Raw genomic sequence first — 26,962 nt, 5'->3', positions numbered from 1 at the left:
AACTAAAAATGCAATAAGGGGGGAGGAGATGAAGTATGAGTTCAAGCTAGCTAGTAACATAAAGGAAGATAGGAAGAGTTTTTTTCAATATATAAAAGGTAAGAGAGAGGCAAAAATAGATATTGGACCACTGGAAAATGTGGCTGGAGAAGTAATAATAGGAAACAAAGAAATGGCAGCGAAACTGAATAATTACTTTGCATCAGTCTTCATGGTGGAAGACACCAGTGGGATGTCAGAGCTCCAGGAGAACCAGGGGGCAGAAGTGAGTGCAGTGACCATTATTAAGGAGAAGGTTCTGGGGAAACTGAAAGGTCTGAAGGTGGATAAGGCACCTGGACCGGATGGACTACACCCCAGGGTCCTAAAATAGATAGCTGAGGAAATTGTGGAGGCATTGGTGATGATCTTTTAGGAGTCACTGGAGGCAGGAAGGGTCCCAGAGGACTGGAAAGTGGCTAATGTAACACCACTGTTTAAGAAGAGAGGGAGGCAGAAGACGGGAAATTATAGGCCGGTTAGCCTGACTTTGGTCATTGGTAAGATTTTAGAGTCTGTTATTAAAGGTGAGATCGCAAAGTACTTGGAAGTGCATGGTAAAATAGGACTAAGTCAGCACGGCTTTGTCAAAGGGAAATCGTGTCTGACAAATCTGTTAGAGTTCTTTGAGGAGGTAACAAGGAAGTTAGACAAAGGAGGACCAGTGGATGTGATTTATTTAGATTTCCAGAAGGCCTTTGATAAGGTGCCGCATAGGAGACTGTTAAATAAGTGAAAGCCCATGGTGTTAAGGGTAAGATCCTGGCATGGATAGAGGATTGGCTGACTGGCAGAAGGCAGAGAATGGGGATCAAGAGGTCTTTTTTCGGATGGCAGCCGGGGACGAGTGGTGTGCCTCAGGGGTCTGTGCTGGGACCACAACTTTTCACAATATACATTAATGATCTCGAAGAAGGAACTGAAGGCACTGTTGCTAAGTTTGCAGATGATACAAAGATCTGTAGAGGGACAGGTAGCATTGAGGAAGCAAGGGGGCTGCAGAATGATTTGGACAAGCTAGGAGAGTGGGCAAATGAAATACAATGGGGAAAAGTGTGAGGTTATGGACTTTAGAAGGAGGAATTTAGGATAGACTATTTTCTAAATGGGGAAATGCGTAGGAAATCAGAAGCACCAAAGGGACTTGTGAGTCCTTGTTCACGATTCTCTTAAGGTTAATGTGTAGGTTCAGTCAGCAATTAAGAAGGCAAATGCAATGTTAGCGTTCATGTCAAGAGGGCGAGAATACATGACCAGGGATGTACTTCTGAGGCTGTATAAGGCTTGGTCAGACCCCATTTGGAGCATTGTGAGCAGTTTTGGGCCCCGTATCTAAGGAAGCATGTGCTGGCCTTGGAAAGGGTCCAGAGGAGGTTCACAAGAATGATCCCTGGAATGAAGAACTTGTCATATGAGGAACGTTTGAGGACTCTTGGTTTGTACTCATTGGAGTTTAGAAGGATGAGGGGGGATCTTATTGAAACTTACAGGATACTGCGAGGCCTGGATAGAGTGGACGTGGAGAGGATGTTTCCACTTGTAGGAAAAACTAGAACCAGAGGACACCATCTCAGATTAAAGGGACGATCCTTTAAAACAGAGATGAGGAGGAATTTCTTCAGGCAGAGTGTGGAACTCTTTGCCGCAGAAGGCTGTGGAGGCCAAATCACTGAGTGTCTTTAAGACTGAATTAGATAGGTTCCTAATTAATAAGGGAATCAGGGGTTATCGGGAGAAGGCAGGAGAATGGGGATGAGAAAATATCAACCATGATTGAATGGCGGAGCAGACTAGATGCGCTGAGTGGTCTAATTCTGCTCCCATGTCTTATGGTCTGTGGTCGTCACCACTGTTGTATTGTATATTCTGCATACGAGGGGTATTACGGTAAGGCCCCTGTACTACAGGTACAGGGATGGATCCCTGCCTGCTGGCTCCGCCCAGTAGGCGGAGTATAAATGTGTGGGCTCTCCGAGCTGCAGCCATTTCGGCAGCAGCTGCGGGAGGCTCCACATCCCTGCATAATAAAGCCTCGATTACTCTCTACTCTCGTCTCGTTGTAATTGATAGTGCATCAATGTATTACGCAGAGATTTTACAGCGATGGATCTCCGCATCAAGCCTGATCGCCTGCAACTGCACCCTCAAGCAGACAACGCCAAGTTGGCCTTCGCACATTGGCTAGCTTGCTTTGAAGCATACATTGTATCTGCGACTGAACCACCCTCAGAGGCACAGAAGTTCCAGATCCTCTACACACGGCTGAGCTCCGATATTTTTCCCCTCATCCGGCCGGCCTACGCTGAGGCCATGGCACTACTGAACATAGAACATAGAAAATACAGCACAGAACAGGCCCTTCGGCCCACGATGTTGTGCCGAACCTTTGTCCTAGATTAATCATAGATTATCATTGAATTTACAGTGCAGAAGGAGGCCATTCGGCCCCCTGAGTCTGCACCGGCTCTTGGAAAGAGCACCCGACCCAAACTCAACACCTCCACCCAACACCAAGGGCAATTTTGGACACTAAGGACAATTTATCATGGCCAATCCACCTACCCTGCACATCTTTGGACTGTGGGAGGAAACCGGAGCACCCGGAGGAAACCCACGCAGACACGGGGAGGACGTGCAGACTCCGCACAGACAGTGACCCAAGCCGGAATCGAACCTGGGACCCTGGAGCTGTGAAGCAATTGTGCTATCCACAATGCTACCGTGCTGCCCTTAAGAACAAATAAATCTACACTATATCATTTTACCGTAATCCATATACCTATCCAATAGCTGCTCGAAGGTCCCTAATGTTTCTGACTCAACTACTTCCACAGGCAGTGCATTCCATGCCCCCACTACTCTCTGGGTAAAGAACCTACCTCTGATATCCCTCCGATATCTTCCACCTTTCACCTTAAATTTATGTCCCCTTGTAATGGTTTGTTCCACCTGGGGAAAAAGTCTCTGAATGTCTACTCTATCTATTCCCCTGATCATCTTATAAACCTCTATCAAGTCGCCCCTCATCCTTCTCCGTTCTAATGAGAAAAGGCCTAGCACCCTCAATCTTTCCTCGTAAGACCTACTCTCCATTCCAGGTAACATCCTGGTAAATCTTCTTTGCACCTTTTCCAAAGCTTCCACATCCTTCCTAAAATGAGGTGACCAGAACTGTACACAGTATTCCAAATGTGGCCTTACCAAAGTTTTGTACAGCTGCATCATCACCTCACGGCTCTTAAATTCAATCCCTCTGTTAATGAACGCGAGCACACCATAGGCCTTCTTCACAGCTCTATCCACTTGAGTGGCAACTTTCAAAGATGTATGAACATAGACCCCAAGATCTCTCTGCTCCTCCACATAGCCAAGAACTCTACCGTTAACCCTGTATTCCGCATTCATATTTGTCCTTCCAAAATGGACAACCTCACACTTTTCAGGGTTAAACTCCATCTGCCTCTTCTCAGCCCAGCTCTGCATCCTATCTATGTCTCTTTGCAGCCGACAACAGCCCTCCTTACTATCCACAACTCCACCAATCTTCGTATCATCTGCAAATTTACTGACCCACCCTTCAACTCCCTCATCCAAGTCATTAATGAAAATCACAAACAGCAGAGGACCCAGAATTGATCCCTGCGGTACGCCACTGGTAACTGGGATCCAGGCTGAATATTTGCCATCCACCACCACTCTCTGACTTCTATCGGTTAGCCAGTTCGTTATCCAACTGGCCAAATTTCCCACTATCCCATGCCTCCTTACTTTCTGCAGAAGCCTACCATGGGGAACCTTATCAAATGCCTTACTAAAATCCATGTACACTACATCCACTGCTTTACCTTCATCCACATGCTTGGTCACCTCCTCAAAGAATTCAATAAGATTTGTAAGGCAACACCTACCCCTCACAAATCCGTGCTGACTATCCCTAATCAAGCAGTGTCTTTCCAGATGCTCAGAAATCCTATCCTTCAGTACCCTTTCCATTACTTTGCCTACTACCGAAGTAAGACTAACTGGCCTGTAATTCCCAGGGTTATCCCTAGTCCCTTTTTTGAACAGGGGCACGACATTCGCCACTCTCCAATCCCCTGGTACCACCCCTGTTGACAGTGAGGACGAAAAGATCATTGCCAACGGCTCTGCAATTTCATCTCATGCTTCCCATAGAATACTTGGATATATCCCGTCAGGCCCGGGGGACTTGTCTATCCTCAAGTTTTTCAAAATGCCCAACACATCTTCCTTCCTAACAAGTATTTCCTCGAGCTTACCAGTCTGGTTCACACTGTCCTCTCCAACAATATCGCCCCTCTCATTTGTAAATACAGAAGAAAAGTACTCGTTCAAGACCTCTCCTATCTCTTCAGACTCAATACACAATCTCCCGCTACTGTCCTTGATCGGACCTACCCTTGTTCTAGTCATTCTCATATTTCTCACATATGTGTAAAAGGCCTTGGGGTTTTCCTTGATCCTACCCGCCAAAGATTGTTCATGCCCTCTCTTAGCTCTCCTAATCTCTTTCTTCAGTTCCCTCCTGGCTATCTTGTATCCCTCCAATGCCCTGTCTGAACCTTGTTTCCTCAGCCTTACATAATTCTCCTTTTTCCTCTTAACAAGACATTCAACCTCTCTTGTCAACCATGGTTCCCTCACTCGACCATCTCTTCCCTGCCTGACAGGGACATACATATCAAGGACACGTAGTACCTGTTCCTTGAACAAGTTCCACATTTCACTTGTGTCCTTCCCTGACAGCCTATGTTCCCAACTTATGCACTTCAATTCTTGTCTGACAACATCGTATTTACCCTTCCCGCAATTGTAAACCTTGCCCTGTTGCACGTACCTATCCCTCTCCATTACTAAAGTGAAAGTCACAGAATTGTGGTCACTATCTCCAAAATGCTCCCCCACTAACAAATCTATCACTTGCCCTGGTTCATTACCAAGTACTAAATCCAATATTGCCCCTCCTCTGGTCGGACAATCTACATACTGTGTTAGAAAAGCTTCCTGGACACAAAGCACAAACACCATCCCATCCAAACTATTTGATCTAAAGAGTTTCCACTCAATATTTGGGAAGTTAAAGTCACCCATGACTACTACCCTGTGACTCCTGCACCTTTCCAAAATCTGTTTCCCAATCTGTTCCTCCACATCTCTGCTACTATTGGGGGGCCTATAGGAAACTCCTAACAAGGTGACTGCTCCTTTCCTATTTCTGACTTCAACCCATACTACCTCATTAGGGTGATACTCCTCGAACTGCCTTTCTGCAGCTGTTATACTATCTCTAATTAACAATGCCACCCCCCCCCCCCCCACCTCTTTTACCACCCTCCCTAATCTTATTGAAACATCTATAACCAGAGACCTCCAACAACCATTTCTGCCCCTCTTCTATCCAAGTTTCCGTGATGGCCACCACATCGTAGTCCCAAGTACCGATCCATGCCTTAAGTTCACCCACCTTATTCCTGATGCTTCTTGCGTTGAAGTATACACACTTCAACCCATCTCCATGCCTGCAAGTACTCTCCTTTGTCAGTGTTCCCTTCCCCACTGCCTCATTACACGCTTTGGCGTCCTGAATATCGGCTACCTTAGTTGCTGGACTACAAATCCGGTTCCCATTCCCCTGCCAAATTAGTTTAAACTCTCCCGAAGAGTACTAGAAAACCTCCCTCCCAGGATATTGGTGCCCCTCTGGTTCAGATGCAACCCGTCCTGCTTGTACAGGTCCCACCTTCCCCAGAATGCGCTCCAATTATCCGAATACCTGAAGCCCTCCCTCCTACACCATTCCTGCAGCCACGTGTTCAACTGCACTCTCTCCCTATTCCTAGCCTCGCTATCACGTGGCACCGGCAACAAACCAGAGATGACAACTCTGTCTGTCCTGGCTTTTAACTTCCAGCCTAACTCCCTAAACTTGTTTATTACCTCCACACCCCTTTTCCGACCTATGTCGTTGGTACCAATGTGCACCACGACTTCTGGCTGCTCCCCCTCCCCCTTAAGGATCCTGAAGACACGGTCCGAGACATCCCTGACCCTGGCACCCGGGAGGCAACATACCTTCCGGGAGTCTCGCTCGCGACCACAGAATCTCCTATCTATTCCCCTAACCATTGAATCTCCTACAACTATTGCTTTTCTATTCTCCCCCCTTCCCTTCTGAGCCCCAGAGCCAGACTCAGTGCCAGAGACCTGGCCGCTAGGGCCTTCCCCCGGTAGGTCATCCCCCCCAACAGCATCCAAAACGGTATACTTGTTTTGAAGGGGAACGGCCACAAGGGATCCCTGCACTTTCTGCCTGTTTATTTTTTTCCCCCTGACTGTAACCCAGCTATTCTTGTCCTGTACCTTGGGTGTGGTTACCTCCTTGTAACTCTTCTCAATCACCCCCTCTGCCTCCCGGATGATCCGAAGTTCATCCATCTTCAGCTCCAGTTCCCTAACACGGTCTTTGAGGAGCTGAAGTTGGGTGCACTTCCCGCAGGTATAGTCAGCGGGGACACCGGTGGTATCCCTCACCACCCACATCCTACAGGAGGAGCATGCAACTGGCCTAGCCTCCATCCCCTCTTACCTGACAGAATATAGCTGTCCTGTGGACTACCTAGATCTCCGCCCTCCGACTCTGCTCCCAGTCAGCTACACTTTCTGTAAACTCTTGGCTCTCTTCTCACTCTTTGCGGAAATGTCGGAAACAAAATGAAAGGAGCACCTTACTCCCTCCTCACCTAACTCCCTCGGTCACCAAACTCTTACTATAGCACTCAAAATGCACCAAATTCAGCACTCAGGAGAACTACACTCAGCAGACCAACAAAATCTACGCCAGGCACCTCCTGTCCACGTGGCATCAACTCTCCGGTGAGTCTGTGGACGATTTTTGGTGTGCCCTGCACGTCCTGGTGAGAGACTGCGATTGTCAGGCCGTTTCGGCCGCTGAACATTCCGACCTGCTACTTAGAGACGCATTTGTTACGGGCATAGGGTCGGCCTACATCCACCAGTGCCTCTTAGAAGGGGCTACCCTCGACCTCGCGGCGATCATGAAACTAACGATCCCGCTCACAGTCGCCTCACGCAATATACAGGCGTATGCCCCCGACCGCACAGCCCACCCCTCCTGGGCATCATGGACCCCGCCAGCGAACACTCCACCATGGACCCCATCAGCGACCTCCCCCAGCCAACCCCAGGCCTGCGCCGCGCGGGAGCCAACCAACCCTGGGGGACTCAAGTGCTACTTCTGCAGACAGTCAAAACAGCCCCGGCAGCGTTGCCCGGCACGGAGCGCGCTCTGCAAAGCCTGCGGGAAGAAAGGACATTTCGCTGCTGTGTGCCAGGCCCGCTCGATCGCCGCTATTGTCTCTGCAGCCCCCCCCCCCGTGCGACCCGCGGGCGCCGCCATCTTGCTCCCCTCACAACACGTGCGGCCCGTGGGCGCCGCCATCTTGCTCGCATCTTGTTGTTTTTCCGTGGCTCCGGCCCACTGGGTGTTGTATGTAGTTGACTGATCTGTAGCCCTGTCTCCAGTCTGGGTTCAGCAGCAGACAGGCTACATCTTAGAGTATTAAAATCATTACTTCATTTTCTACAACTTGCCTCGTGTGTAATTGATGGTGCATCACAGGCCAAATTGCAATTCTCCAGTGCCGCACGTACAGAAAACGCCATTTGCATATTAGCAGGCCGAACCCGGTATTCTCCAGGGCACCCGCAATTCTCGGCCTCCACTCGGGGGAATTCCCAGCGGTGAGGTTCACTTGTGCTTTTAAAATTTGAGAAACAGGCGCTGTGGCTGATGAGGGAGAGAGTGGAGGTAGAACACGGAGAGACATGACCGTGGGCTGACAGTCCTGACACTGGCCGGGCTATCTGAGGTAGGGGGAGTGGGGGTCCTGACATGGCTGGGGAGGGGGGTGGGTGATGGGAGCACGGGCTCTGGGCTGGGTTGACCTCCCCACGGGACCAGCTTGTCCAGGCACAGACTGCAATTGCCGCAGCTTGCAAGGCAGCCACTGACAACCCACCTTGGCCACTAGTTCTGCAGAGTGCCATCGGCCCTATGTGTGCTCCCACGCCACCACCCCACACTCCAGCCTCTGCCATACCATCCCCCCAAGCAGCCGCCACCTACCGGCACAGCATCACGTGATCCGCCTAAGGGCAACGTCCACATCAGCTCCTTCAGGGGGGCCGTGGAGCGTACCGCTGGCAAGGGTAGCACTGGCAGATGGTACCCCTGGCAGCAGGGACCGATGAGGCCAGGGGTGTGGGTATGGAGGTGGATATGCAGGGGAAGGGTCCACAGTGCCAACGAGGGCCATTGTGTAACCATTTGGACCTTGTTAGCAAGGGGGTACGCACAATGCTAACATGTTGGCCTTTCACCCCTTGCAGGCAATGGATATTGGAATACAACCAGAAATGGTAGCCTTCTTCCTAGTCGCTGTAGCCTTGGGGGGTACACTGCGGCTGTACAAGCTGGAGCTGCTCAAGGAGGAGGACATTGCAGCAGCAGAACCTGGCCCAGAAGAACAGGAGGCAGCTGCTGAGGATGAGGAGCCGGCCGCCCAACATGCCGAGGAGGAGGAGGTGAAAAGGACGTGCTGCATGAGGCCATGCGTGTAACGGCAGTGCCTGTCACTCGAAGACCTGCCGGACTAGTCAAGCCGTCGGAGACACTGGCTGAGCAGTGGGATAGTGCGAAATATCTGCCGGATCATGGTGCACCTGGCACTGCGGGGGAATGGGGGAGGACACCCACTCCCTGTGGCCGTCAAGCTGATGGTCGCCTTGAACTTTTACGCCATGGGCTCCTTCCAGGCGTGGTGACCTGTCCAAGATCTCACAGAGCTCAGTGCACAGGTGCATCCGTACCATCACGGAGGCCCTATATGCCCAGTCAGCACAATACATCCAGCTCAGTGTGGACCAAGCCCACTGGGCTGCCTGGCAGGGGGTTCGCCGTCATCGTCGAGATGTCCTCAGCCCAGGGCGTAGTCGACGAGATTCATGTCTCCCTATGAGCATCTGCAGATTACAGGCTGATCTTCACAAACCGAAAGAGATTCCACCAGATGAACGTGCAGCTGGTGTGTGACCAGCGCATCATGTACGTCTGCGTCTGACACCCAGGCAGTGTGCAGAATGCCTTCCACCTGGCATACCCAACGATTCCTGGCCTCTTCGAGGTGCCCCCCCATCTAGGGGGTTGGCTCCTGGGCAACAGCGGTTGTGGCTGATGACACCTATTGGAGACCACAGACCCGACGTGGAGACCCGCCACAACGACGCCCAAGCAATGACCAGTGGCGTGATCGAGCAGTGCCTTGGCCTCCTTAAGATGTGGTTCATGTGCCTGGACCCCTCTGGATGGGCCCTCCAGTATAGTGCTGGGACGGTCGCCAACATCATGGTGGTCTGCTATATCGCAGAGCAGAAGGGCGATGTGCTGGAGGAGGAGGATGAATGTCAGTCCTTGTCTGACGAGGACAGTGCGGGAAGGGCAAGGAGAGGCAGGAAATGGGGCCCAGACAGGCATGTGAGCCCACACAATGTGTGCGCCAGGGCCAATGTGCATAGTACGCTCTGATCGCCTCCAGGTTTAATCGGCTAGAAGGGTGGGGGGGTGGGGGAAACTGTCTGAACTGTGGAGCCTGGGCCAAGCCCACGGACAACGTCCGCCCATTCACCCATCCCCCCCCCGAGTCCCCTCTGCGGCCAGCCCAGACCAGCCCACCCCTCACACCCTTCTGACAGATCACCGAGACAGGTAGTAACGTTGTGCATCGGTGTTTAATGTGAAAATATATAGACAGATTCGTGCCCTAGCCCCTATCGCAAACTGTGCCATGCATCCGTGCCAACTTAACTGGTGTCTAATTTTCTGACCTTACGAGCCCTCACGCTTTGCCTAGGTGGATCCCCAGATGGTACATCAGGAGTGAGGTGTCCTGCTGTGATTCCTGCCCTGTGACTTAGGTCCTCTGTGGCGGCCGTCTTCTGGGGCGACCGGGCCTGTATGGGCCCAGCGGTTACTTGGGTGTCCCAGGTGGTGTGGCACCGCCCTGTTCCGCCCGCTGCCCATGTGATGCACCAGGACAGGAGGGGGGGGGAGAGTCTGAGGTGCTGTGGTGTACCGGCACCTCCCCTGCAGGAGTCATTGGCCCCATCACCTCCTCCTCCCTTGGGATGCCTGATGGCCCCCAGGCTAGTCCATGCGACAGGGGTGCAAGTTGAGCTAACCCTTGAGGCTACCTGCAACCTGGTGCTGCCACCTTGTAGGCCTGCTGCCGCTTCCACGAGGGTCTGCATGCTCATGGCAATGGAGCATAGTGAGTGGACCACCTCCGTCTAAGACTGCGTCATACCCCACTACGACTGTCCCACCACCTTCTGGTGCTGTGCGAAATCAGCCAGTAACTGCGCCATCTCCCTCTGGGACTGGGTCACCTCCCTCTGTGTCTGTGCCACATTGGCCAGCATCTGGACAATGCCGCCGACGCTCTCAGCCTTGACCCGCTGTGAATGGACCACGCTTAGGAGTGCCGCTGCACTGTCCAGGTGGCTCTGACACATGGCTGCCTGTGAGACGGCACCCCTGCCACTGTGTCACCATGCCGCCCCGTGGTGGGGCATGCCCTTCTGGTCTCCCTGACCCCAGCCAGAGCCAGAATTCCAGGTGCCGACCAGCGATGAGGACGACACCGACACAGACAGGAGCCTTGGACCCGAATCCCAGGGCACCCCGGAGCTCGAGTCCGGGGTTGACACAGATTTACAAGAAATGTTGAACGACAAAAACAAACTCCTGTAACGGCAAGGAAGAACAGAAACATATTAACACAGTGGTATTATGAGTTCAATGTACAAACAGGCTCATAAGTCCAGTCTAGTAGGTGGGTGACGAATTCGGGTTGACCGTTAGGGTGGCACACCATTCATCACCCAGATTGACAGTGTTCACATGCAACGGCTGGTGGGTCCTGGCTGGAGACATCCGGTTCCCATCAATGACCGCAACACGGAAGGCGTCCCGGTCGTCTGTGTCACTGGTCTGGATATCGTCTGGGCACGACTCGTAGTAAGGAGGTTGAATGGTCCGCACGTCCCTGCGAGGTTGTCGGAATTGGGGAACATTGGCAGGTTGAGCTGCTCGACAGCAGGCAGCGTAGTGGCCCATCTTGCCACAGCGGAGGCATTGTCGGTTTCTTGCGGGACATTGCCGCTTTAAATGTGCGGCTCCGCATTTGCCGCACGTCGTGACGTCATGGCGTTCATTGCGCCACTGCGCATGCGCAGTTCGGTCTTGCGTCGAGCGCGCCTGCGCATCACGTCCCTCTGTGTCGACGTCGTTTTTGGCACGCACAAACGCGGGAGGCCTCGAAAAGCACGCGAAATGGCCGCCCTCGTCTGGGCCGCGGGCCGGGAGGAACTCAATCGCCTGGACCCGTTCAGCCTCGTAGAACGCCTGCCTCGCCGATCCGGCCACGTAGGACCCCTGCCGCGCCGATTTGGCCGCCTGAAATTGTGAGTAGCGGCTGGTCGCGTTTTCATGCAGGACACAGGCTTCGATTGCGGAGGCTAGGGTGAGGCCTTTTATTTTTAAGAGCTGCTGGCGTAGGGTGCCCGAGGTGACCCCAAAAACGATCTGGTCCCGAATCATGGAATCGGAGGTGGTGTCGTAACCGCAGGACTGCGTGAGGATACAGAGATGCGTAAGGAAGGATTGAAAGGGCTCATCCTTACCGTGCAGGCGCTGCTGGAAGAGATACCTCTCGAAACTCTTGTTGACCTCGACGTTGAAGTGTTGGTCGAGCTTGAGAAGGACTGTCTTGTATTTGGTCTTGTCCTCGCCTTCCGCGAACACCAGGGAGTTGTAGACATGGATGGCGTGTTGACCTGCCGTGGAGAGGAGGATGGCGATCTTTCTGGTGTCCGAGGCGCTCTCCTTTTCGTTGGCTCCCAGGAAGAGCTGGAAGGGCTGCTTGAACAGCTTCCAATTAACGCCAAGGTTTCCAGCGACTTGTAGCGGCTGCGGCGTGCTGATGGTGCCCATGGCGCAGGATGGCAGATTCCGGAGGATTCGTAGGTAGGTCCCACAGTTACTCCTTGTACTATGATGTGTTGGGTACTCTGCTACACAGACAAACCAACACGGTTGCGAATGGTACAACTCAGTTTCATTCCTATCATTTATTTACAGTGGTAAACTGGTTACTTAGGTTCGATCATAACCCTAGAATCTGTGGACCTATTCCTAACACTATCTTGGAGTGGCACTCAGCACATGGTGGATGTCTGAGTGGCTTGCTATGAGCTCTGTGCCCTGAGCTGTCTCCTGCTGGAATGCCCAGGAAGTGTTGTGTTCCCTGTTTTGTACTGTGTATGCTCTTGCCTGTGATTGGCTGTGGTGTTGTGTGTGTGTTGATTGGTCCGTTGATCTGTCCATCAGTATGTATGTATGTTTGTGCTATGATGTTTACCTGAATATCATGACAACAGGGTTATGGGGATAGCCTCGGGGCGTCGGATTAAGTAGGGTGCCAGTGCAGACTTGATGGGCTGAATGGCCTCCTTCTGTACTGCAAATTCTATGATTCTATAATCATCAGCAGCTCCTGCATGACACAAGACACGATGCAGGCTGGCAAGTTGGCATTATTCCTGCTGAGTAGCAGGGCGGGGCAACACCTCTGATCTCCACTTGTGCGATAATTAATTATGCATCTACAAAGAGCTCGGTAATTTCATAGCAGGGCAGGCAGAAATTTACCTCATGTGCTCAAAGGTCTTGGTACCACATTTAAATGGTGCTCAAATAGACATGAACTCCCTGCAGACCAAGAGCTCTGCATTATCCCTCCTCCTTCTGGCTGGAGCGCACACTGTAGAAGCTTGCATGTGAGCAACCACATCCTGGCACATTTAAGAGCACCTCCAGCATTGCCTTTCGCTCATCTCTAGATAAGTGCATCGCTGGTAATACACCCATGGTCGGGTCACTGGTCACTGTTACAGTGTTTTATGTTCACCAGCCTCTTGATCCAGAATTTTGACCCAGGAACAGTGAAGGAATGGCGATATATTTCCAAACTCATTGTTTGAGGTTGATGACCAAACATTAATTCTGTTCCTTTCTTCACAGATGCTGCCTGATCTGCTCAATGTTTTTGTTTGTATCGAGGTTCAAACAGAAAGGTGGGTAATATGGATGAAGAATTTGACACAAAGGTGGGAAGATGTGAAAGGGGTAGGAAAGGGCAGTACAATATGAATCTGGGAAGAGCAAGAGGAAGAAAGAAACAGTTCTTTCTGACATCAACATCCTGACTACACCTTATTACAAGCTGACGATTACACTCCTGCACATTGTAATTCGTATTGTTGAAATTTCAATTGATGTTGAACTTCTGCATGATGATAGAATTCATTCCTTGTGACTTGCCACATCGACTTTTGGGATTTTACGCGACAGAACCCACTGGTTATGAAGAATTGCAAGGGCAAAACTTCCTTCTGAATGAATTGGAATGTAAAGCTTCCTCCTGGTTTTGCAATTATATCAGCAACATTCCACCATGGTTCAGGCAGTGGGAGTCAATTCACGGATTATGAAAATAATTTTCAATACTCAAGATAAGGGATATGTGGGTGTATTTATTTTAAAAAAGCATTTATTAAAAAAATGCTACTGGAATACCTATGGCAGTGAGGAAATTGTTTGCCAGGCCACAATAAGGGCTTACAATTGATGACTAATTATTTTGTTTTTATTTTAAACCTGGTGGGATTTGTATGGACATGAGCTGCAGCAAGCAGCAAACCGTCTAAACCCCTGTATAGCGAGGTCTCGAAGAATTTAAGACATTGCAGCGATGAGGGAAAGGGGGAGGGAGGGATGGCTCGGTAGAGGTGGGAGGGAAACAGGTTAGTTTGCAAGGTGGGTGTTGGGGTGGAGAAGATGCTGCTGCTTGCAGTGTTGAAAATCACTTGCCTCATCCATGTCATAGTCCTGACCTCCCTTTAGCTGCCAGACTTCCTGAGGTCTATGAAATCTAGCCAGCCGGCATTAAAGCTGGAAGAGAGATAGGGAATGCGAAATTTTCTGTCCAGTGATGCCGAAATTGCAATCTGGTGGAGAATCGCGCTTCAGCCGAAAATCCAGGTTGGTGCTGGGCACCCAATGCAACGCCATTCTCATGAATGCGTCCCACGTCCCGTGTCGGCTTGGACATGCAAATTGTACAGTAACAGCCATTAAAATATCATTAAAGGCCCAATCTGGTAGTCTCCGAACTCCCACGATGCCCTGCCTCTGCCAGGCAGAAGCCGGCGTGGTTCACTTGTGGTATTTACAAACGGGAACCAGGCGCCATGGCTGCTGAGGGTGAAAGAGGAAATGAGACATGTTTCCAAAGGCACAACTGTGGGCATCCAGTTGTGCCACTGGCTGGGGGGTGGGCACCTGTCAGGGCCATGGGAGTAGCGGGGGCGACCAGGAGATGGGCCGGAGGTTCACGGTGTCCCCTGGGACTTGGGTGGTCGGGCATGGGCCGCCATTGCCGCAGCCTACAAGGCAGCTATCTGGCTGTGCACTATGCTGACTGCCCACTGTGACCCATAAATATGCAGAGCGCCATCAGCCGTATAAGTGTGCCAAGCCCCCAGGCCAACCCAGGAATCGCCAGACCCCACCTGGCCCATTAACAGGATGTGTGTGGCCCAGTGGTCCATCAGGTGCCGGCATACAGGTGCACCTATCCGAGGCACTACCTCCTCCAGCAGAACATGCCCCGAATGACGGACTCATGAACCATGGCCCTTGCCACTCTCTCTGGCACACTTCCCCCCCCCAGGGTGGATGCCCCACCAGTGGAAACATCAGCCAGCCCACCCTGTAGGAACACCGGCTGTCACCAAGCACTGCCAGCCCACTGCACCCCTGCTCCCATCCATCATGCCACTGGACAGAGGGGCGCTCAACCCATGTGTCACACAGAGGACCCATGGCACACTACAGCCACAGTCCCAACAGGTGCCCACCCCCTTCGCCCAGTCCGTTCATGATCACTGCCTGCACGCATGCCACCAGGCATGGCGCAGTCAGTGCCACCCCAGCAACCAGATGGCACCCTGCTGGCGGGGTAGCACATGGACCATTCAAGGAGGGCACCCAGGGTAGATCCCACAGGAGGGCACAGACAAAGACTGCAGAGCGTAATGGCGGCAGGGACAGGTGACGTGGCAGGAGGCCCCCCAACGACAGGCATTGGCTGGGCCAGGGGCGTGGTGCTGAGGGAAGAATATCAGAGGGTGTGGCCAGGTGGGTGGGGACTTGTGGAGGCAGTGCAGGCCAGGATCATCGTGCAGCCCATTGGATCTGGCTGGGCATGGGAGTACTCACCATGCTAACACGTTTGTCCTTTAACCCCAACAGGTCATAGATTTTGGTGTATAGCTGTGTGTAGTGGCAACTGCCTGGCCGCCGCAGCCCTGAAAAACGAGCAGGATCTGCTCGGGGAGGACCTTGCCGATCAGGAGCCTGCCCCGGAGCAGGAGCCAGCCGGTGATGATGGAGAGCCGGCCACCCAACAGGCCGAGGAGGAGGCGTCACATCAGGCCTTGTGTATGCCGGCAGCACCTGTCGTACAAGGACCTGCCAGACCGGGCATGCTGTCGACTTCTGCAGTTGAGCAGAGAGATCGTGCGACATCTATTCCGGACCATGGCGCATCTGGAACCTCGGGGGTATTGAGGAGGACACTGCTCCCGGTGCCCGTCAAGGTGACGGTCGTCCTGAACGTTTTTGCCATGGGGTCCTTCCAGGCGCTGAGTGGGGACCCGTCTCGCATCTCTCAAACCTCCGTGCAGAGGTGCATCTGTGCAGTAACGGATGCTCTGTATGCACTGGCGACACAATACATTACCTTCAGCATGGACCAAGCCCACCACGTTGCCCTGGATGCAGGACATCATCGCATGCACCCGGTCCAGGGGGTGATCGATGGGATCATGTCCCCCTAGGGGTACCGGCACATGAGAGGGTGCCTTCAGCATCGAATGGGATTCTACTCCTTTAAATGTCCAGTTGGTGTGCGCCACTGGATGTACATCGTGCATGTTTGCACCCGGTATCCAGGCAGCATGCATGCTGCCTTTGCCTGGTGCACTCAACGCCTTCAAGGCGCTCCACCGGGTGAGGGGTTGGCTCTTGGGAGACAGGGGTTATCCGCTGTGGATAGATGATTACGCCTATCTAAAGGCTTCAGACTGACGCGGAGAACTGCTATAACATTGCCCATTTAGCGATCAGGGTGTCATGGAGCAGTGCATTGGTGTGCCAAAGGTGTGGTTCTGGTGACTGGACCACTCCGGAGGGGCCCTCCAGTACAATCCTGGGAAGGTCTCCCACATCGTGGTGGCCTGCTGCATCCTCCACAAAATTGTGCAGCAGAGTGGGGACATGCTGGAGGAGGAGGTGGAGAAACGGCATGGCTCGTCCTACAAGGAGATGTGGAGAAGGGCTAGGATAGGCAGTTCATGGGACCTGGGCAGGCACAGGAGGCTGCATGATCTGTGCGCTATCGTCGTCATGTATGGGACAATCTTATTGCCTTTAGCTTCGTCGACTATGGATCTAGCCACCAGCAACACAGCTGTCCCTTCCTACACCCCCCCCCACCTCCCATGGACACACCTCTCCCTGCATCCTGGCTGGCCCTAACATAAGGTGCCCCCATATCTCTGGCCCAGGCCCGTGCCGGCCCTGAGGTTGGCCATTGAGAGTACTCCAGAATGCTCTGGGAACACTGGCCCTGCCATCCTCCAACACCCGAACCCCACATTGACGGCCTCCCACACCACCCCCGCCACACACACACACACATACATGCTCACCGCCCTCTCCTCTCCCCCCACAACCACACCCTACCGACATACCCTCTGCACCCAGCCTATCCCTCACGGGACAGAGGGCAGAGGCAGTTGGGAATGTCAGTGAATTTGTGTTTAATGGTTACAGTGCTATGTACAACAATTGTGCCCTATTCCCTAATGCCTCCCCATATGCTGCACCCGTGCTCATTTAACTGATGTCTAATTTTCTGACCTTACGTTCCCGAATGCTTCTTGTGGTCCCCCAGGTGGTACATCAGAAATGGAGGCGGGCTGCTGTGTAACCCGCCCTGTGACCTGGGTTCCCTTTGCCGGTAGTACTCTGCAGCGACTGGGCTGGATAAGTCTGGCAGTCTTCCGGGTGTCACAGGTGGCGTGGTGCCACACTGCTCTGCCTGCTGCCCATTGGATGCGCCATTGACAGGTGGGGGTGTTCAGAGGTGCTGCGGTGCTCCAGCACCTCCCCTTTGGGTGTTACTGGCATGGGCCCCATCACCTCCTGCTCCATTGGGGTGTCCGATGGCCCCTGGTCCACTCCTTGGGATGGGGGTGCGACCAGAACAAGTTCTGGGGTTGCGGCCAGAACGAGTTCTGGCGGCTCCGCTATCACCTGGCGCTGCCAGTCCTGGAGGCCCACTCTCGTCTCGACCAGGGTCTCCATGCGCGTGGCCATGGAGCATAGGGACTGTGCCAAGTCCCTCTGGAACTGGCTCATGTCAGTCCGAGCCAGGCCAATGTTCTCGACACCCACAGCCATGGCCCATTGTGATTGGCCATGCTCTGGAGCGCCGAAGCAACGTCCATATGGCCCTGGTACATGACTGTCTGTGACATGGCTGCCCTGTCCTGTGCCTCAGCCACTGCCTGCACACTGTGCCCCAAGCCTTAGGCATCCTGACCCATGTCCGAAACATCAGTACCCAAGGCCTCCGCCGTGGATGCCACTGTGCGGTGTTGGCCTGCATAGTTGGCACCACCTCCTGCAGGCGGTTGGACTCCTCCTGGTTGCTAACATTCTCTCATATAGTCCCCGACTCTGCACGCACCTGCATCTCCAACATCGATGGGACCGCCCTTTCAGAAGCGCAAGACCTTTCTGGACAGCAGCTAGTCCTTGGGGTCAGGCCACCCTCTGACCATCCGCCCCTCGGGGGTTCCTAACTCCATTTGATGCATTGTTGCATGTGTTTGGCGTGCACCAGATAGTGGCCCTGGAGCCTCTTCACTAAAGTACCCAACTGAGGTGATGTGTCTGGAACTGGAGTATGTTGATGACAGCAGTGATGAGAAGTTGGACATATGCTCCGGGGTGTCGTGAGCTTGCGGCAGGGGGTGTCGGACTGCAAATGGTTTCGCTCCATCGAGTCACGGAGTTGCGGCTGGGAGCGGGGGGCACCAGCAGGTTTCTCATCGTCTGGTGGTGACCCTACAAGACTCAAAACATGACGCATGGTTGGATCGCGGGTAAGCGTGGTGTGTGTCGGGGGAGAGGAGGATGGCTCACGTGCAATAGGGACATCGAAATGCATTGGAGGCTCACTTTGTTGTCCGATGCCTACCTCCACCTCTGCGACTGCACACTCTCCCACCACGCTGACCAAGTCCAACACCCTCTGCTCTGGGACGGTGAGGGGCCACAAGTCCGGTGGGCCCCTCCGGTCTTCTCCCACTCCTTGAGGTTGTCAGCCGTCTTCTCCTGGGTGTAGGACGGGGGTAGTTCCAGGGGTATGCAGCTGGTAATTCACCCGGGCCTCCCTGAACAGGTTGTGCAGCTTCTTTCTGCACTGCTGCCTGGTCCTTGCGGTGGGGTCCACCGCGCTCATGGCCTCTGCCACCTGCGCCAAGCCTGGTTGACGCTGGCGGTTGGCAGCCGCCTTCCCATCCCGGAGAACAGGGTTCCTCTCCCATGGCATCCAGCAATATCTCGAGCTCTGCATCTGCGAATCTTGGTGCCGCTCCCCAGGGTGGCATCTTCTTGACTGGAATGAGAGTGTGTGGGGAGTGAAGTGCTTATATGCAGCTCCAGCTTGTCAAGCTCTCCAGTGCTAATCTCGACCGCTGCGAATATGATGTCGGAGTTAATTGCTCTAGTTCCAGGTGGTGGGAGTGCTGGTCCATTAGCATGTCCTGAATGGCTCCGGAACCGGCACCGCCATCGGTGCCATGGAATTCTAAGTAAGACCTTCCTGCTGAGTGGGTATGAGTACATACTCAGGCTGTGTTGAATTATTTGCAACCTCCAATTTAGCTTCTTCCAAGTACTCATTCTTCTTTAATAACATAATAGAGATATTCCTGATAATCTTTTCTTTCCTGGATAATCAGGGTCCTAGGTTCAATTCCCGGCTTGGGTCACTGTCTGAGTGGAGTCTGCATGTTCTCCCTGTGTCTGCGTGGGTTTCCTCCGGGTGCTCCGGTTTCCTCCCTACAGGTCACGAAAGACATGCTGTTAGGTAATTTGGACATTCTGAATTCTCCCTCTGGTAACCCGAACAGGCGCTGGAATGTGGCTACTAGGGACTTTTCACAGTAACTTCATTGAAGAAGACAAGTTGTTAACAAAGAGAAACCCAATTCTAGGGAACTCAAAAAGTGAATCAAATGGTAATAAACAAGAACCAGAAAGATAAGAGTGCTATAACATTTCTGCAAATGTTACAGACAGGTTTCTCCTTTCCTCGGACTAAGTGTTGACGCCGGGACAGGATTCGTGGACTTCCATGACAGAAGAGGTGTGTTGATTGAAATAATTGATATTGAGGAATTGTTAAGTGAGGAAGTGATAGCGAATGTCTCACTGTGAACGTGGGTGGAATTTAATGCTCTCCCTTGTAGTGAGTTTGCTGTTTGGAGGAAATAATCAGGCAAGAGGTAGTGGGGATCCTGCTACATCCCCACTTCCACCTCGATTAAGTCTGTGGTGGGAAGGCCCATGGATGACTTTCTCTCCCCACTGTTAATTGAGGCCCCTAAGTGGACAAGTTATGCCAATTAAAGGCCTCGTCCAGCTGCCGCTGATATTAACCTATCAGCAGGCAGGAGAATCGTCATCCGATGAGCACAAGGAAATCCGTGCAGGATGGCTTTGGGGCTTCCGGCAGGGAGGCAGGTCCTCGTTCAAAGGCACTCAGTGCCTGATCGAGGGATCCAACATCAGGAAGGAGATACTCAGTGACTGCTTCCCCCCCCCCCTCGCCACCGCCCCCCCCCCCCCCTCCAAACCGGCCCTTGATACTGATCCCCCTCAATCCTTCCTCTGTGACACCCTCCTCCCACAGCCCCCAAAGCACATTTGTGGCCTGCTGGCTTCTGATTGGTCAGCCGCTCTAGGTAGGTGGGTCTTCTACCCTGCGAGTCTCGGTCCCAGGGAAAACCTCCTGATGACCTGGCAAATGCCTGAGGAGCACAGGATGTGGTCGGCCTTCCTGAAAGGAGATAGTGTGGGTCCTTCTCTTGCTCTCTCGCAGGTGAAAAAGATCCCTGTCACCTCCAATAATTATGGCCCTTAGGGCGTGTTTTGTGCAACTGCAAAGAATGATGATTTTTAAAGGTGAGTCTGGTGAACCGGTGTTATCAAAAATATATTCCTACTCCATTGCATAGAACTGCTATTCCACAGAAATATCTCCCAATGTTGCCAAAGTCCAACATTTCACCATCATAAATCTCCACTACTAAATCCCACATATTAACAAGGATTTGCTGCCTGGTAGCCACTGCCTTCCTGTATATTCAATTGCTCCAAAGAGGCAAGAAATTAAAATCAAATGCGTCTGAAAATAAACTTACTATAATAATAATGAACATTCATCTATGGTTTTCTGGCAATTCTCACACAATAGGGGGGCGGGGGGGGGGGGGGTTGTAGTGGGGAGCTGAATTTCCAGTCACTCCCTAACAGGCAACTAAACAACAGAAACTGGTGTATCTTACACAATTGCAGCCAGTCCTTCTGCATAAATGCATTTAACTTAAATACAAGAACACAAGAAATAGGAGCAAGACTAAATATTCTGGCCCATTGAGCCTGTTCCATCATTCAATATGATCATGGCTGATTTTGAGTTTCATCTCCACTTTGCTGTTTGCTTCCCATATCCCCTGATTCCCTGAGAGACCAGAAATCAGTCTATCCCAGCCTTAAATGCATTCAACGACAAAGCGTTCGTAACCCTCTGGGATAGAGAATTCCAAAGATTCACGACCCTTTGAGCAAAGCAATTTCTCCTCATCTCAGTCGTAAATGATCAGCGCCTTGTCCTGTCTTATCTGTGTTTTAGATTGCCCGCCCAGCTGAAACAATCTCTCAGCATCTACCCTATCAAATCCCTTCAGAATCTTGTACATTTCAATGTGATTGTCTTTCATTCTTCTAAACTGCAGAGAATAAAGACCCAATTTCTTCAGCCTCTCATCAGAGAACAATCCTCTGATCCCAGGGACCAATTCACTGAAACTTCACTGTATCCCCTCCAATACGAAAGAAAGTCAACATGTAAAGTTCAAGAGATGATACAGTTTTCATAAATTGGCCCAGTTTCACCCCAAAGTATTCCACTTTGGAACTGGACTTAAAAAAAGCTCTTCAAACAAAACATAATGAAGTGACTCTTGAATATACTAGTCAAGAGATGGCAGAGGCCACCAGTCCACACAATGATATACATCCATCCAAGATTTAAATGATTTGGCTCAACTACTGAATGGCAATGGTCAACGATAGAACTGTAATTAATACTTACAAGCTAGTGAGCTCTTGGTTCCAGGATATCTGGGTGTGCAGCCACATCCCTTGCAATTGCTAATCTCAAAAACTGTTTTGTTCGAGTGAAACTCATTCACCAATCCGATGATGCTGATGTGCCAGAATCTTCCTCATCAAACACCCTTATCATACTAATGGACTATTCACAAACCCAGTACGTGGTTGCAAGGTATAGTACAATCAATGAAGGAAGGGGTTTGTGCCGATTATTGTCACAAGTGCTAATTTTGCACTAAGAAACATGTGCTTAGGGACAGAAACAGCAACTTTCAATCTTAACTGTGAGCAGAATTGATCATTCAGATATATGGGAACATACTTCAATCAGGTAGGTGCAGTTCAGATGTTACAGGAACAAAGTTTGTAACTCTGACATTGATTTGTCTTGAAGGGAGTAGAATACGGATGTTTGTAAGTTATCGGAGAGTACTCAAAGTTTGTAAGTTACTGGTGGTACAATAACCTGTTAAAAGAATATTGAGATGCATTGAGTTATGACCCTTGACCATTTTCTCCACCTGGACAGGTTCAGGTCAGATTTTAGAGTTAATAGTTCAAGGGGGAAGGTCTGGGTCCATCTACCTACACAGATTAAAACATTAGATAAATATCCGAGTTAATGTCATTGGTTGTGTCACTGAGAGGGAGTAACAGGAATGCAGGGGATGCTAATGAGATGCTTTGATGCTTGGTTTGGCAACTGCAGCCAACGTCAATCAATAAATCTGTCAGTTAAGGAGCATTGTGAGCGATTATCTATTCTTGCTTAAGCTGTAGTCATTGGAGACTTGTTGGAGGGAAAATCTCTCTGATTGGCACTATGCCAACAACAGCTTTAATAAGAATAACAAATCCAATCTTTTGGAAAGGATAGAAGGAAAAATATCTAATGGGTAAAATACTTGCATTTTAAGCAAATGCTGCAAATGTAAGAACATAAAAATAGGAAAAGACCGTATGGCTCCTCGAAACTCACTGACCATTAAAACATGCCTCAACTCCTTTTTCTCACCTACTCCCCATACCCCTCGATTTTTTAGAGACCAATAATCTATCTCTAAGGTGGAAGATGGAGTAAGAACAATTACATGATATGAACAGCTGGAAATGTGGGCGACATGGTGGCACAGTGGTTAGCACAGCTGTCTCACAGCTCCAGGTCCCACGTTCAATTCCAGCCTTGGGTCACTGTCTGTGTGGAGTTTGCACTTTCTCCCCATGTCTGCGTGGGTTTCCTCCGGGTGCTCCGGTTTCTTCCCACAGTCCAAAGATGTGCAGCTTAGGTGGATTGGCCACGCTAAATTGCACCTCAGTGCCCAAAATGTTAGGTGGGATTACTGGGTTATGGGGATAGGGTGGAGGTGTGGGCTTAAGTAGGGTGCTCTTTCCAAGGACCGGTGCAGATTTGACGGGACGAATGGCCTCCTTCTGCATTGTAAATTCTATGACCTATGATCTTAAGCGAGGGAAAAACACATTTGATTATACCTTAAGGAAGTATTATAAAATGTAGGCAAATAAAATGACAAATATTGGTTTAGAACTTCAATTGCGCAAACAGAGAGTGGATTATGCATTTTATTCACTGTTGATATTGTCCCAGGCAGCACATAATATTCATCCACATGCTCAATATGAATATATGTGTAGACAATGCTTCCCAATATTCCTTGGCTGTTTGGCGATTAATTTCCAGAATGTGGACACCACTGGTAAATATGGCATTCACTGCCCATCCTTAATTGCCCGGAGAAGATGGCAGTGGGCTGATCCCATGGAACAAAGCAACAGGTGCAAATACAGATAATAAAGAACTGAGCAAAAAACAGTTAAACTAACCATGCAACATATCTTCTTTGTTAACTTGCCCCCACACAATCAACATTCAAAAATATAATTAACCAAATCAGAAATAATTTTGCTGCAATAAGATATAAAATATGAGATCTTCCCATTGGGAGCAGGAGATGATGCATTGTACTTACTTTCATCAGCCATCTGTGAAGAGGAACTTCTAACAAATAATTCCTGCTTCAAGTCTTCCTGTTCATTAAAAGCTGAATGTGTATCAGAGCATGCTGGTCTGGCTTGTTCTTCAATGCTTGCAGCTAACTTTGCATAGTCATCAATTTCACCAGCATAAGACTAATATTTGGAAAATAAAATAAAAGTTATGAATACAGGCCAAATAAATGATATATAAAGTTCTAGAATCTAAAAATTATTTCAACTGTTCAGTGAATTTAGTCCTTCAAGCATATCCACCCTTTTGACTGGGAATTAACTAAAAATATAATGAAAGGGAAATCACGTTTTAATTTTTTCTTTCTAATGTGTTCACAGGATATGGGCAATGCGGACAAGGCTAGCATTTATTAGCTTCATGATTGTGGTGGTGAGCTGCCTTCCTGAACCACTACGATCCATATGGCAAAGATACTCCTCGTGCTGTTCGGCAGCGAGTTCCTGGATTTTAGAACAGTGACAATGAAGGAACGGTGATCTTGTTCTCAGTCAGGATGGTATGTGACTTAGTGAATCTCGCAGGTGATGGTGTTCCAATACATCTGCTTCCCTTGTCCTAGGTGGCAGAATGTGCAGATTTGGGAGGTGTTGTTGAAGGAAACTTGACAAGTTGCTGCAATGTAGTTTGTGTAGATGGTACACACTTGTGGTAGGCTATATTAGGGGTATCGCGGTACCTAGGTGGGATGTACCTTATACTGTAGTATGAGTGGTGGAACCTGCCTGCTGGTTCAGCCCAGCAGGCGGAGCATAAGAGTCTGTGTTTCACCCACAGCAGTCATTCTGTACCGGAGCTGCCGGGGTAACTACTTGTTCATTAAAGACTTCAATTGGACTACAATCTCACTTCAGTAGTGATTGATTGTGGATCAATTTAATGAACAAAATTGAAGAATGGCTGCTCTCCGTAATCAAGCCAGAGTGTCTACAAATCAACCCCCACGAGGCAAATGCGGCTGCAACTTTTAAACATTGGCTGGCGTGTTTCAACGGGTACATCAGGATGGCCCCGACTACCCCCATGGAGGAACAGAGAATGCAAGTCCTCCACTCAAGGGTGAGCCCAGAAATCTACACGCTGATCGAAGATGCGGACGTTTTGAGGACGCAATGACTTTGTTAAAAGAGCACTACGTCCGCACTGTGAATCAGATATACGCTCGGCATCTTTTAGCTACCAGATGGCAGATCCCAGGGGAATCACTGGATGATTTCTACCGCGCATTGTTAGTGTTAGGTAGAAACTGTAACTGTCCACAAGTCTCAGCCAATGACCACACTGTGGTGAATGTAAATACAGTCAATTCACCAGTTATGTTCTATGTTTGTAAACACAGTTAATTCACCAGTTATGTTCTATGTTATTAACCCTGTAGGTTTTATCTGTGGGCCATTGTATGGCTTCACCCACAGTGGGAGATGTTGGAAGATGTTGGAGCATGTACGGGCTCAGCCCATGGCTCCGCCCCTTTGAAGGAGTATAAGAGTAGCTAGCCTGTGGGACTGTCCTCAGTATGTACCAGTCGCAGGCAGGCAAAGTTGATAGTTAATTAAAACCACTGTTGTACTCCGACATGTGTCCTTGAGTGAATTGATGGTCGCATCAATTTAATTAAGTATCTGACCAAAAACGATTATGGAGTCAGCCCTCAAACCTGACAGACTGGAGCTCGGTCCACAGGCCGCGGAGGCGAAGGAAATTTTTTCACACTGGCTGCGGTGTTTCAAGGCCTACCTTGCCGCGTCGTCGACGCCATCTGTCACAGATGAACAAAAATTGAGTCTCCTCCACGCACGGGCAAGTCACCGCATTTCTGTGCAACTCGAAGAGGTCACCTCATATACCGCCGCTCTGCAATCCTCGAGCGCATCTACGTGCGGCCTGTGAACGAGGTCTATGCGCAACATATTCTCACTACTCGACGCCAGCGCCCCGGGGAGTCACTCGACGACTATCTGCGCGACCTCAAAGTCCTCGCGCGCAACTGCAGCTATCAGGCCGTTACAGCCATTCACCACATGGAGCTCGCCATCCGAGACGTCTACGTTGCGGGAGTCAGATCAAATTATGTGCGGCAGCGACTGCTCGATAAAGGGGCCCAGGACCTGGACGAGATGGTGAAACTGGCGACTTCACTGGAGGTCGCTTTCCAGAGCCTCACTGCATTTCCGGTCGAACACTCGACCACCTCGTGGGCTCCCAACCAGAGACTACCCCAGGCCTGTGCTGCGCGCCCACCCGCTCATCATGCGGGGTTGCCTTGTTATTTTTGCGGTCAGCCTCAACACCCTCGACAGCACGGCCCGGCCCGGTTGCACCAGTTGCGGCCGAAAAGGGCACTTTGCCAAGGTCTGCCTCGCCAAGCCTAAGCACACGAACTCTCAGACCCGGACTACCGACTCTCAGGCCCGCAGACCTCGCAATGTGGCAGCGTGCCTGCCGACTCCGACTCCGCACAGCACGAGCGACTCACGGGGGCCGCCATTTTAGCCATCCTCCCCACGCGGCCGGCCACGTGCGATCCATGGGGGTCGCCTTCTTGGACGCCATCTTCCTCGATGCCCACCACGCTTGATCAACGGGGGCCGCCATCTGCAACGCCATCTGCAACGCCGATCGACGCATACAACCTGCTCGGACAGTCACCGGGGGCTGCCCCAGCACAGCCGACCACGCCGCCGGTTACCCTCAACTCAGCGCAGTCACCTTGGACCTCGCGACTCAAGCACCTCAAGAGCTCAATGATGGTCGTCTGTTAACGGGTACGAGACACCTTGCCTGTTCGACTCCGGGAGCACCGAGAGTTTCATCCACCCGGATCTGGTAAGCCGCTGCTCGCCCCCGATATTCCCGGCGCAACAAACAATTTCCCTCGCCTCCGGGCCGCACTCGGTACAAATCCGAGGGTGCACTACGGTAACCTTAGCGATACAGGGCGCTGAGTACACTAATTACCAGCTGCACGTGCTCCCAGACCTCTGCGCTCCCTCCTTTTAGGGCTCGATTTTCAATGTAATCTCAAGAGCCTGACGCTTAGCTTTGGCGGACCCCTGCCCCCACTCACTATGTGCAGCCTAGCCACTCTGAAAGTCGACCCTCCTTCCCTCTTCGCTAATCTCACCGCTGATTGCAAGCCAGTAGCCACTCTCAGCAGGCGATATAGCATGCAGGACCGAATATTTATTAGGTCTGAGGTCCTGCGT

General features: G+C 51.1%; 1 protein-coding gene across 1 annotated transcript in view; it reads right to left on the bottom strand.

Annotated features, from left to right (window-relative positions):
• LOC140429483 (uncharacterized) overlaps positions 1-26,962 on the bottom strand; it is a 313,043-nt gene that overhangs the window by 117,952 nt on the left and 168,129 nt on the right. Inside the window, exon 6 of the mRNA XM_072516535.1 lies at positions 23,719-23,878. Within this exon, the coding sequence (XP_072372636.1) occupies positions 23,719-23,878 (160 nt within the window). The remainder of the gene's footprint in view (positions 1-23,718; positions 23,879-26,962) is intronic.

Source organism: Scyliorhinus torazame, chromosome 9, assembly GCF_047496885.1.
Source record: "Scyliorhinus torazame isolate Kashiwa2021f chromosome 9, sScyTor2.1, whole genome shotgun sequence".
Classification (NCBI taxonomy): domain Eukaryota; kingdom Metazoa; phylum Chordata; class Chondrichthyes; order Carcharhiniformes; family Scyliorhinidae; genus Scyliorhinus; species Scyliorhinus torazame.
Note: the sequence above shows the minus strand (reverse complement) of the source record. Positions and strands in the feature narration are given on the sequence as shown.